This window comes from Hippichthys cyanospilos, chromosome 4, assembly GCF_059441005.1.
Source record: "Hippichthys cyanospilos isolate Australia breed blue-spotted pipefish chromosome 4, RoL_Hcya_1.0, whole genome shotgun sequence".
Lineage (NCBI taxonomy): Eukaryota > Metazoa > Chordata > Actinopteri > Syngnathiformes > Syngnathidae > Hippichthys > Hippichthys cyanospilos.
In genome coordinates, this window is record NC_142372.1 from 19420670 (window position 1) to 19434330 (window position 13661).

At 37.7% G+C, this 13661-nt stretch overlaps 1 protein-coding gene across 1 annotated transcript; it reads right to left on the reverse strand.

Annotated features, from left to right (window-relative positions):
• Positions 1–790: 790 nt before the first annotated feature.
• LOC148424927 (uncharacterized) lies at positions 791–13343 on the reverse strand. The gene is made up of 4 exons (XM_088413958.1): positions 13243–13343; positions 8829–9665; positions 5680–5850; positions 791–2410 (listed from the first exon to the last, which is right to left on the reverse strand). The coding sequence occupies exons 2-4, from the start codon at positions 9643–9645 to the stop codon at positions 2289–2291; spliced, it is 1110 nt and encodes a 369-aa protein (XP_088270084.1). The 5' UTR covers positions 9646–9665; positions 13243–13343; the 3' UTR covers positions 791–2288.
• Between the last annotated feature and the right edge of the window lie 318 nt (positions 13344–13661).

The following is a 13661-nucleotide window of genomic DNA, read 5'->3' on the forward strand; positions in this document are numbered from 1 at the left end:
TGTTCGTGTGATTGCTTCCACCTATCCTCACCGACCTGCTTCTCTTGTGTCTGCCATTCAGCTCCCTGCTCCAATTGTGTCTTGCCCAGGTCTTCATGGTTTTGTCAGGTTTTAGTGTATTTATTATCCTGTTTCCTTTCAGTTCTTGTCAGGTTTTTGTTATTGTTGCTGTGTTGTTGTGTTTTTCAGTCTGTGTGTTCATGTTCAATGTTATTTTTGATCCTGTTTTATTTTTTGACCTTAATTAAAACACATTTCATTTTAAGTCAGTTAGGATACGCCCCGGCTCAGTGTGGCCCCACCCACATTAAGCAGTATATGTACAATGTATTGCATGTAAATCTTACTTCCCAGTCAAATCACTGGATACCATACTCATTCGATTTTTATAAAGGCCTGTTTATCTTGTTGTGAATAATTCTATGTTGTCAATGTAGTCTACGTTTAAACAAAAAGTACGACAATATAATAATTATTCATTTAAGTCTGAGTGGAAAAACCCAACTACAGTTTTTCAACTGAATACAGTATTATTGAGGGAGTCTCCACCCAGCTATTGTTGACGGGCCTTTTTGGAAGGCGTTTTTCATTCCAAAAGATGATATCATTTGTGGTTGGGGCGTGCCTCCAACATGTAGCATAAATAGTTGGGCTGTGGCAAGGCAGAGATCATTTGTGATCACATAATCCTCATAAAGACGTATAATTCCATTGTAATTCTATTCTGTTGAGACCTGTGGGGTGTTTGGCGGAGGGTTCCAATGTGTCTGTAATTGAAACTCAAGTCCTCTTATAAACAACCACAGTTTATTTTGACCCTCAATTCAGGAGTTTTGGATATGGAAAATAAATAAAGGCAAAATGATCATACAAACAACACATACACAAATCACATGTGGGCGGTAAAAAGGTCCAAAACATAAATTGAACATTGGCATGCATTAAGGGGGCGAACATCAAGGCAGACAGCAAGCACTGGAAATTTCAATCATTGATATGCAGTGCAAAGTGCAAAGCTTTTTTTTTTTTTTTTTTTTTTACAGTGCTGCATCTCACTAATGTGGCGTGAAGTGCTTCTTTGATTGATGGTTGTTAGATTTTAGAACAAAATTGAATTAGAAAAAGCTGACCTGTCACCAAAGGATTTAACAACAAAAAAGTCACACGTCTTGAGTTATTGTTGGCTGCTATAACCAAACCGTAATACATATCACGACATTGGTTGAGTGCTAGTCTGTATAACAAAAAAAAAGTACAAAATATGACAATATGCTTTTATTTTTCATTTGAAATTATATAACTTTTTTGATTGGCTATGAAAGAGCTACTACAAGTTAACCATAATGCTGCCCACGTAAGAAAATATATTGAAGATTACAGATACTTGCTGAAGGTTGTCACTCAAAGTCAAAAAAGCTCATGAGAAGAATAACAATGACTGGGTAAAAAAAAAATCTTTAAACTACTGTGCATTCCTCTACGCTTGGTATGCTGCAGGTGAATGTAGAGTAACTCTCTGAGGTGCACCACATCACCTAACAAAAAAAGTCACATCGGTTTGGACACGTAGAGGTCATTGAATTTAGGAAGTTTAATATGATAATATTGCTGCAGCTATCATGCAACCAAATATATACCAAAACCTATACCTGTGAGTAAAACAGCTACTTGAAATGTTTTAGAGTGCGGCTATGGCTACCAGCACCTGAAAATATAAATTGTGTTTCTACTTATTACTCGCAGCATGCCAAACCTAATGCACAATATTGTTCATAATGGCTTCTTGTGCTACTTTGTGAAAGCAGCAGTGTTATATTTTTCAGTTATAGTTTTAATCCGTTATTCCAATGAAGTTGACACATTCTGTGAAATATGAAGAAAAACTGGATTTGTCAGTAAGTAAAAACAGGGTTTGAACCTAAAACATTTAAATGAATTTACAGTATTTTGAAAGCATTTATTAGTCATTTTCTGAACTGGTAAACTGGAGCCTCTCCCAGGCTAGACACTGGCAGAGTCGACAAGGACACAAATCAAAAACAACAATTTACAATCACATTCAAACCTTTGGACAAATGTTATTTATTACAGTATATTAATTTTGGCATGTACAAATGAAAAAAAAACATGAATTGTTGGCTATTACTGTAAAAGCAATGAGATCACAATCCAAGTAGAGTTTATAGTGGCATACAGTGGACCTAAAGTATCTCCAACATAAAGTTACTATGGCAGTGTCATTCACCAAAGTTCCTGTCAAAAGGGAGTTGAGTGGTCTTTGTATCTTGCTACTTTGTCTGACGCTCATGAATCTTGGACATTTGAATGTTGTCTCCTTGTAGTCCAGAGTTGTAATAAGATGAACGCCCGAAATTCAGATCCAGAGGTTCACTGTTGTCCAATCTCAGAACTGGAAAATGAACGTTAGTGTGAAAAGTTTACATTTTTAAAAATATTATTAAGAATTGAATTTAAAACACTGGTTATGAATTGCTCTACGTAATGGCCGTAAAATGCATATTGTAATACATGTAGGAATATTTTCGGTATTGATGTAATTTACTATCCATCCATCTATTTACTATAGCCACTTATCCTCACTAGGGTCGCTGGCTTGTTGGTGACTATCCCAGCTGTCTTCAAGCAACAGGCGGGGGACACCCTCAACTGGTTGCCAGGCAATTGCAGGGCACACAGGAGCAAACAACTATTCACGCACCCAATCACCCGTAAGGACAATCTAAGCTGTCCAATACATCTACCTGTAATTTCCTTTATTTTTTTTATTATGATATAGTTTACTTTAATTGTAATTCCATTTACTCATTTAAAACAAATAGGCAGTGAACTGCAAATACATCACGAGTGAAGTGAATAATGGAAAAGTCAGTGAATGTCTTCTCAAAATAATGGGAAGAGTAGCTGTGAGGTTTAAGGTAAGCGTTTAAGGTGTTACACCTACAAAATAAAAGCTTCTTCAAATTATAAATAAGAAATAGCACTCCAATGACAGATTAATGAGGTTTAAAGGGAAGCTGATAGGGGAAAAAAAAGTAATTCAGCGGAATCTCTCAAACTGAACACAATGTGCGTGCAATTGAGTTCAAGGGTTTTGATGGTAAAAAGGTAAGAAATCAGCCAAATGTACTTGTATTTGATATTGATTGTGATGACTTGTGTTAGAGGTGTCGACAAACTTTGAGAAGTAATACTGTATAGTGGATGAATGACCTTGCATAAATGCTTAAAAGGCTTCATTTTGGTGAACATTGTAAACCCTACACAATGTGAATATGCATGTTGGATCTGATGTTGGCAGATGGGCAGCTCTGACAGAGGGAGGTCTGTGCCGCTCTGGGGGTAGGCACAGCTGACTTCATTCGCGGTCAATCAAAGTGGTTCCTGTCATTTCCTTTAAATGCAGTGTTCTTGTCATGCACAGGGGTCTGCAGATTGCGGCGCAAACATCTGCACCATGAGGTAGGCACTTGGAGCCCTGCCCCAGCCATGACCGTTCACCCCCCCACCACCACCACCACCACCACACACACACACACACACACAAACGCACACACATAGCCGTGCTTGCCCATTAGGATGATTTGAAAAATATCATAATATTAAAAATGATGTGTTGCATTAATTGATTTCTACCGCTGCTCAGATATTTACGAATGAAATGTGTCTGACAGTGTGGAGGAGAGCCGTCTGCCAAATTGGCAAACTCCAACCTGGCATAAAATCAGTATCCTGCAACATTTGCATCCAGCCAGAGATGCGCTGTCTATGAAAAGTGGGGCTCAAAGTTTCTAACTTTCAGGCGGAACTAGACTACATTCTTCTTTTGTAATTGGTGACTTACTGTCCACTTTGTCACAAACGTCTTACATTGCATTCAGCCATACTTCGAATTGGGTCATGACCTCTGGAGTTCTCCCATTACTGTAGTACTACCAAAGGTTTTTGAAAGGTTTTTCAAAATAAAGTGTTTGGAGCAGCGGTTCCTAACCGAGGTTTGATCGAACCCTAGGGGTGCTGTAGTCGGTCTCAGGGGTTCGGCGGAGCCTCCGCTGCAGAGGTCAAGACGCACCCGACACATCATGTCAATTTGTGATGATGCGCCCGTGCTGCAGGGGCTGGCTGCAGATGATCTTGTTACATTGCTTGGTCAATTAGTGTTGCGGGGGATTCAGTGCGCCCAGTAAACAATGTTTGTCTGATGTGTTAGGTCGTTGAGTGATTCCTTAACAATTCAATCTATCTATTCGAAATATGTTGGATGTTATGTTGAATGAATATGTCCAACATAGTAAGATGGCGAAGAAAGCGCTGGAATGTTTTTTATACCATTTGTTACGACATATCTTTGCAAGCAAGCCTTTTTCAGGATGCTGGACATAAAACCAAGAAAAGGAACAGTCTTTGCTGTGTGTGAAAGGACAGGAGGATGGCTCAAGGTAAAGCCACACTTTTGTGCACTCGTCTCTTAAAGGCAACAGCAGTCACACTGGTGTACAGTTACATAATTAGTTGATATCATTGATAGTTCATGTACTGTGTTACTTTTGTTGTTTGTACAAGGTGATGCTCAAAAAACATAAATCAAAAAATGTCTATATCTGGAATTTCTAAAAAATTCATATCTTTCGTCACTAAGGAACGTTTCAGTGAATGAACATATGAACTGATGGGGTTCGGTACCCCCAACAAGGTTTGGAACCACCGGTATAGAGACTACTCCCTTTACGTTATGGATTAAACAAAAGAACAATTTTTAGACCGATGAGAGAAAATGAACTCGTGGACACTAATCATATTTTCTCAAATTATGTTCTTCATTATGTTCTATTCAAATGCCAATACCATAATTTACATGAAGCATTTGGAATTCATTATGTAATCACTGCAATTATATAAAAATGATAAATAATATATTGTGTGATTTAATTAGTGAATATTAAAATTACAATTAATAAAAGTGGCCTTAATAAAACGTCCTTGAAATCTGTATACAGGTACTTGGTTTTATTGTAACGCAAGTCGCCTGAGAAATGAAATCAGTTATTCTTATTCATGTACTGAGCTGATTAAATGGAACAGCATATTTTCTTTTCTATTCTGTCCTTACAGTTAATTTCGGACTTTAACAGGAAGGTTAAGTATGTAATTTTAGCTGCTAAGTGACATTTCTTGCTTAAGTACATGGCAAGAATTTGATGAATTGCAAATTGCCATGGTGCATGTTCCTTAATTTACATGATGATGTGAGCTCCTTCCAGGTGTGTGTGTGTGGGAGTGCATGCATGTGTGTGCATGTATATCTCCCGGTGAAATTTTTGTTAGGTCCAGTTTGACGATTCCATTAAACAGTAATGAGGACATCCCTCCAGACAGAGGCTAATTGTAAATTACAGTAGAAACAAATGTTGTCAGTGTTATTATAATTGTCAACATGTGTTGTTACACGATTATACCGATTAAACCACCGCCAGACTGTACAGCATCAGTGTAGGCCACAACTTGCACAATCGATGTCTGGTTTTATCAGCTGCTGTTTACCCCCCAATTTGTTTACGCTTTTAATCAGTGACACAAAAGAACAATAAATACTGTGCCATCCCACATGCCGACATAAAGTTAATTATCACCCCCTAAAACAAAACGATGAATTGATCTTACCTGGGTCGGAGGGGAACTCCTCAACCAGTTTCCTATGTGAGAAATTTTTAACGTGTTTTCTTTTCAAGATGACGTATGCCACCAGTCCCACGATGGACACAACCACTGCAGTTCCCAATACAGCGCCCCACGCTTCATTTCGTTTGTTTCCACTGGACTCGGATGACAATCCTTCATTATAAGATAAGAAATGACATATTAGATGTAGGTAGGCAAAGGGCTTCCAAATACGATAGTGTAATTTTCCCAGAACCATGATTTAAATATTTTCCAGTGACAGCCCACTGGAGTTACCACACAATTTAATACCGATTTTCTGGTTTAACTTTCAATGCCACTCAAAAATAGCTGCAATTGTGTGCAAACAAACAACAACAACAAAGAATGGTATACAGTACAGCTAAATATTTGAAACTATCTTCCAGTCATATAATTTGACCCAGGTTGAGTGATCTCAGCGTATACAGCCTAGAAGACTTTACGTTGAAAATTGGTGTGTATTTTGATTTGCTCAGTTTTTCTTGATACAATTCACGCATAGAATGGAGCCATTAACATAGGTGCAATATTGATTGAGAAATGTAGTGTTTAAAATCTGCCTGAACAATGCACCAAATAGATGAGACAAGTCCAACAGAATCCACTTCCTTAATGCTGTTTAACCACAAATTCTACTGTATAATGTGGCTAATAGTGCCTTGGCCTCCATTTCAGACTGGTCATCTTGGAAACAAGATCTGTCAAGCTGTTATCTCTTCTCACGATTTCTCTCTTTTTTATTTAACTCCCAAATGAGTTTTCACAGTTATTCCTTTCTCTGAGAGGCAGATTATGAAAGGGATGCCATTAGGTATACTGTGGGTTTGTGACTTAACTTGTGACCAAAGCTCAGATTACTCAAACATTAATGCTGTCTACAGAATTAGACAAAACCGAGATATATACTTCAAGGTTTTGACCAGCTGAGATTTCATGCAGAGCTTCCAAAGCATGGGTCAGAGGAAAAGCATCAATTTATGTTGTTTTTACAAGGCAGGTAGGTAAACAGGGAGTCAAAAAACATCAAGACCTATGTGCTTTAAAGCATTTTTTTAAAACTGTGTTTTTGTTTCAATGTGATTTAGGACTGTTCATCTAAAATATTTTTGCAAATGTAATTCACCATAAAAGGAATCAGAAAACTAAATCCCCTTACACTCAAAAGGCTTTATTTGAGGTTTTATTGATGTGTTCACTTTTTCCACTCACATGCACAATATGATAGCCTGTTCAGAAGCACTTAGTTTTCATCACAGCACACATTTTTAATTGAATTCACTAAGCGTTATAATACTCCAAACTGAAGAGTAAATATTTTTTTACATTTTATTTAGCAACATTAAGTACAATGTTGGGCAAGTTCAAAACTGTAATGCATTATCACTTATTACCGTCATTTCAAGTACAGTAATTGGTTACATTACGATGTAATTGTATTTCATTCGACTACTATTGCATTACTTATCTATTACTCTCGACAACTTAACTGGATGTATGGATTTGCCATTCTAAATGTAGCTTATTACTCTGATTACACATACAGTTGGCTTAGGCCTAAAAACAGTTCCGTCGGCTAGGTTAGGGACAGACGTTTCAAAAATCGATGGTTTTAGTCGATGGCCTACATCATCGTTATTGTGTTTAACGTACTGTTTAACATGAGTTTTGTATGCTTCTTCTTGATGCAAATTAACCAGAGCTATTCATAGCCTTTTATAGATAACAATTGTACGGTGAAAATTTGTGTTAGTTTACCTTGTCATTATTGCTAGTTGCGATAAGGATCTTGCTGACAAACTTTCGAAATGCTAGCAAAAGCACTGCGGAAAGTGGCAGCATATCTTCTACGTATGACATACTCCGCCACGAGTCTCCTAACCTCTTAAGGTCAAAGAGGTGTCGCTGAGTGAGAGAGCAATATTTTTGCCTGCTTTGTTTTATGCCCAGTATCAATCCTCCCATGTTTTTCTTTTTCGCTAACATCATGTTACTAGGGCACAGCTCTAAATCTTTCGTCAAATTACTGGTGCTATTTGGCGACGTGGACAGATCTTTAGGTGTCGCGCACAAAGTGCAACTAACTTTTATATTCTGTTCTGATCTTGCTGTATTTTGGGGGTTAAACACCACTTTCAGATTTAAAATGCATTGTAATGCAATGCGTTACTCTCATCTGTACCAAGTAAAAGATTACAATTTTTTTTGTGTAATACATTGCACTACCGTATTACAGCAAAAAGTAATGCATTACATTAATTACATTACTTTTGTAATGCATTACTTCCAACACTGATTATGTAGACCATTTATATTCTACTATTATTTCATTTTATCTCATATGCCTGTGTTTATGCAGAGCAGGTGTGTTTGAACCCCATTTCTTCAGTTTTTTTTCCACTAAAACAGTGTGTCATTGTTACTGCTGAGAAAATACTTATAAAAGGAGCCTTCAGGCAAAGTAGACAGCTGAAACCCAACCCAAAGCTTTTTTTCTTTTGAAAGAAGGGATGTTTGTCCTCAGCCTGTGGTGATGGTGCACAAAATAAGGCCATCAAACAGGCAACAGTGATATCTATTGTATGCTTTCAGACAATGAGTTTAGAGTTACTGTCGAACTGATAACCTAAAAATTATGTTCCGAGGATCATGTCACTGGTAGGTTCCTCTATCCATGCTCCCAGTCTCCTTCACTATCTGTATAATAGAAACACTTCTAAACAACCAGACTACCATATAAATTTGATGCTATGAGTTAGCTAGACTTTATGCCGATTTGATTGGCTTGATCGTGATCAGTTGGTATTTGCTGATATTTCCCTTTTTATGCAAGATCGGTGATTGGCTGTACTTTAATGTCAGATATCGCACAGTGATCAGTGATGTCATTTAGAAATGATATAAATCAATCAATCAATAATACGTTTGAGAAGCAGATGTACTTCATTTGAATCAGTGTGACTATTCATTGTATAGAGTTATTGGAATGTTTGCCTTGAATGCAGAAACGTGTTTGCAGAGCGCGGTTTGTTTCGATGCTTACGAAACTCAAAAAACAGCACAATAATCATAAAGGTTCAAGGAAACATGGACAGACGAAAATGCAACTCTACCTCTGTCCGAGTTGCTCCCCGAAGATGCCTGTTTATCGGTCAAGTTGCCTTCAGGTGTTTGTGGAGCGATGGTTGTCTCACTAGTGGACCCAGGAAACATTGGGTTTGCCGATTCAGATGTTGCAGATGTTTCGTTCATCTCTGTTGCTGCTGTGGTTGTCACAGCTGTATTGTTAGATTCTGTTACATTGTTGGACTTGGTATCATCCCCTGGTGTTGTTGTTGTTGTTGTTGTTGCTGTTGTTGTTGTTGTCGGTGTTGTTGTTGTTGTTGCTGCTGCTATTGTTGTGTTTTCATTTAAATCATGGCTCTCTGGTGCCAAAGTGATGTTGTCTATATTGATGCGATTGGAGAAATCAGGGGAGATTGTTGAATTCTGATCACGTAGATCAGCATCCGGGACTGCAGGAGGTGCGGATGAATTATTTAACTCCTCCTCAATTTGGGTGATGTTTGGACCGTTGATGTGGTCATCCGGCAGTTCAGGTTGCACTGTTGAGGCATTTGGGAATGTGGGAGGCTGGGTAGTTATGGCAACCTCCGGATCATCTGACGCTTCATCTTCACTCTGCTCGAGACTGTTCACTCCTTTCTCTTCATTATAAACCGCACCACTGAAATTGCTACTTGTTTCCATTCCAGATACATCACCCTCATGTCCATTTTCTCCTTCCTCTTCAGCATTAAGGTTTGGTTGACGCAACCAACTTTGATCAATCGTACGCGCTGGAGAATCTGTTGCATTTTGTAGCAACACTAAATGAAAAATATGAACATATAGCAGCAGGTATATTGTGATGATAGAATGCCCTCCCATGTCTTCCTTATGGTATCGTCCTAAAACATACAATAGATTAATTTCATTTAAGAACAAAAAATAAACTAATCACATCAATTCAAAAGTTACTTTATTTAAATAGACATATGCAATGTTGTGTCTGCTGCAAACCACATTTGAAGTATTGGCAAATAAATCTGGCAATATTGAAATCCTAGATATACTGGTTGTTGTGCTGTCATACCTACTGGTAACTTCACATATGTGTATTTATGTATAAATGATACAGTCCTCGCCTCTTCTCACACCCTGAACACGACAGATGCCGCAAAATCTCTCTGTTGACATGCCGTTTGATTGTTAAAAAAGAGCATCAAAACTCTTATGTTGGGTTTGAAATAGGCTACTAGTGACAGCAGTCTTGGAACTTTTCGACTTACCTCATACTAAATTTTCCAGGTTTTGTTTGCCTTGAAAGAGGGGCTAGACCAGGTAATATTGTTTCTGTGTTCCCTTTACAGGCACTTCTGTGATTAATAAAATACACTTCAATAATAAATACACGTAATTATTTATTATTTCAATTACAAATGAATTGAAATCCAACTAAACAATAAATAAACTCTCTCTGCATTTTTTGTTGTTCCAGCAATGCCTTTCCAAGCTTCAGTTTGCATGTATTGAGGGTGTAACCAGACTGGTGTGGCTGCATTCCTGCATTATTTTGTCAGTTATATGCATAAATATTTCAAGCTTCTAAAGATGGAAATTAATGTTTTGGAAATGATTGAATGCAGGAAATTAAACTCAATCAGGGTTTTCTTTTTTTTTTTTGCTCAAGCAGACATTTCAATCACCACCTATTGTCTTCTTCCATTAACCAGCAGAGAGATGCGTACCACACGAACAATAAGTCTACTATAACCCCTCTGAGGGGCTGAGTAGTTTATCCCTGACAATTGGCAATTCTGTTTGATGAAAAGACGGTCAAACCTGCTCGCCACTTCACAGTGTAGAACATTATATATATATATATATATATATATATATATATATATATATATATATATATATATATATATATATATATATATATATATATATATATATATATATATATAAGGTGTACATGAAAGTGTTTTATGACAAAAATGACGACGCACCCTAAATATTGGTGTGCACTGCAGGTGCACTAGTTCCCAATCTGTAAGAATATCCTTAGCTAGTGCTGTGCTTGATTCACTTTCAGGCAATTTCCCACTGACACAGCTATGTAAGGAACATACACAGAGTACATATGCTGGCAGCATCAAACCAATGAGAGAAAAGTACATAAATATGATGCAATCTCATCACTAATGTTAAAAACAAGTAATGCAAAAGAAAATGGAGCTTCCTATCATTTCGGGAGATTTGAAAAAATAATTGACTAGCCATCTCCGACAACATTTGAGATCTTTGAGAAGAGCGTTGTTAGGAAGCCAAATTTTTTGCTTTCTTATTTCAAAAACATTTCTTTCCTTGTTTTTGATTGCGTGCCAAGCTAGGCCAACAAAACTTTTGACCACGTGTGTTACAAGAGCTCGTTCACTAGCGTACCTTTGAGTTTTGCCACAGACCACCACATTGTGCAAACGGAGACCACGGTTGTCTTTTTTTTCTAATTGTTTTTTTTTTTTTTAACTTTCTTCTGCCATCTCAATGTCTTCAAACAATCTGGCCACTGTCTGAGAGACTCAAATCAGGATGAACTTCTCAGAATTTTTTATTTGGGGACCAACTGGACAATGCTGTGAGGACAACTGTTTTTTCCAGATTGTGTACACTTTATATGAGACATCACATACTAATACAGGACTCAAAAACAACTTCCAGGATTTATGCAACATACCCCGCTTTACGGAATGCATCTTGAAGAGACAACATTGCCAGATATTACTAATCAGTTGCTCCCGGGTTCAATATAGTTCTCTCAAAACGGTGTGGAAGGCCCAAATAGAAAGCTTCACGTTGAACGTGACATGTACACGCTCTGTGATTGGATACTCAGCACTGGAGGCAGTGCTATGCATGTCAAGCAAGCTTGGCCCTTTTGGCTGTGACAATCCCTGTCTTTGTTTTTCTGTAGAGCGGTCATTCGTGGCTTTTTTTTTTTAAGTGAATTAAAACATATGATGGAAAAGGATTTATTGTTGGAACTGAAATGCACAGAAAAACTGTACAAACAAGTCATTGAAGTCTTCTTGAGGAAAGAATGGCTTTTGTGCATTGGGCTGCACATTATTAAGGTGATGCAACGCCCAGTAATGCATATGTGTGCTTCCGCTTGTGATTTCTCTCGCCGTGGTGTCACAAATGATGGTTTTATGAGTGGTATTTTATTGGAGTCGGACATCACTGAAAGCGCAAGTGTGAAACGCACAGACCGCCACTGGTGGAAGGTATTACAAATTTGTTATGTGTGTGTGATACGGTGCAATTCATCGGTAACGTCATGTAGAGCTGCTTTTCAAGGGACATAGCAGCCTTCTGCTTAAACAACAGAGCGGTAGGTGACAGTGTGTGGGTGTAGTTTGGTGCATGATCTTTTTTTTCAGCTACAGTATCCATTTTCTTTTGTGCTTGTCATCATTAAAGTTGTGTCTAAGCTGCTGCCTATCCCAGCTCACTTTGGGCAAGAGGCCAGGTACACCCTGAAATGATTATGGTCTCAAGATACATAATCGACAACATTCATGCTAACATTTACGCCCATGGGTCATTTAGACTTTTCAATAAAGCTAACATGCCTGTTTTTGAATGTGAAAACAAAGATTATAACATCATTTTCAAAAGAGTAAAAGTTTGTGAGGAAATGTAATACAATAAAAATGATTGTTTAAAAAACTATGACTAATTGAAATCACATTTCGGGAACACTAATTGGGATTTAATAGAACAGTAAAAAACGAATGAATGAAATATATGTGCATATATGGCCTTATATATGAAATGAAATAACATGTGTTTTATCTTTTGGGGGTTGATTTTAAATGAGGGAACGAATCATAAAAAAAAATAACCATAAGCTCATTCAAGAATAAGAGTCTCATAACCTGTTTTCATGCCTTACTATGCCTTACTATGACATTCGAGCCCAGAACCTCATAAACATAACTCAGACATGCACTATCACTATGCACATGCCCTCTGATCTTTTTTTCCAATTGAAATTCCACATTCACAAACTGTGGACCAAGTCATTTGTAGTTACACAGAGTCATGAAGTAGTTCTGCTGCCGTAAAAATGAAACTACTCAATTTCAAACACATCTATTCTTTGCCGAATAAATAATTCCTATACGTCATTGCTGGTGCAATCAAAACATTACTCCGAGAGTTGTAAATATAAAAATATAATGACAATGCCAACCCTTCTATTCTCTGTTGATATACTGTACGGTGCTCAATCCTAAAATGCAAAGATGAGGATGTTTGCAATTCTGTTGTTGTGGTTTGTTTGTGGTCCCTCTGAAATATTGACAAAGATCTTATCACACAAGTTATTTATAAGAAAGTTGTCCATTGATCTTACAATTAGACATTTAACTTGTACTTCACTGGACAATGAGACAAATCAAAACCATAAATCCTTACCTTATTCTCAAGCTTTCTCAAAGGAGAACAGGTGCTCAAGCAACAATTATCTTCACTGAGCGCTCTACCCGGATGATTCAGCAGTCACCCTGAAAGAGGAGGGAGCACTTACTCAGAGAACAACCTGCTAAACCTGTTTCTACGCCTTGGCGATTCTGATACACCCGCAAACAAATCCAGTCTTAATGTCATGAATAGTATAGGCGTAAATAAATAAATAGACTAGAAAAAAGGTGAATACTGAATAGTTAGATTGGGAAAACTGAACTGCAATATATCGTTTGTATTTAAATCACTTGGTTGTCTCCATTTCCTGGTGATACCTGAGTGAATTCCCTCGCAGTGGGCGGAGCTTCTGGCCACAGGTCCCCCGAGTATTTACAGCCCCCCCTTTGGGTTGGTGGAAGCGGCTGCTGTCG

Excerpts from the sequence above, each read along its gene's own strand:
- LOC148424927 (XM_088413958.1), bottom strand. The coding sequence starts at position 9,645 with ATGGGAGGGCATTCTATCATCACAATATACCTGCTGCTATATGTTCAT. Across the intron at positions 5,851-8,828 it reads GGGGAGCAACTCGGACAGAG|GATTGTCATCCGAGTCCAGT; the intron begins GTAGAGTTGCAT and ends CTTATAATGAAG. Across the intron at positions 2,411-5,679 it reads GGAGTTCCCCTCCGACCCAG|TTCTGAGATTGGACAACAGT; the intron begins GTAAGATCAATT and ends TTCATTTTCCAG.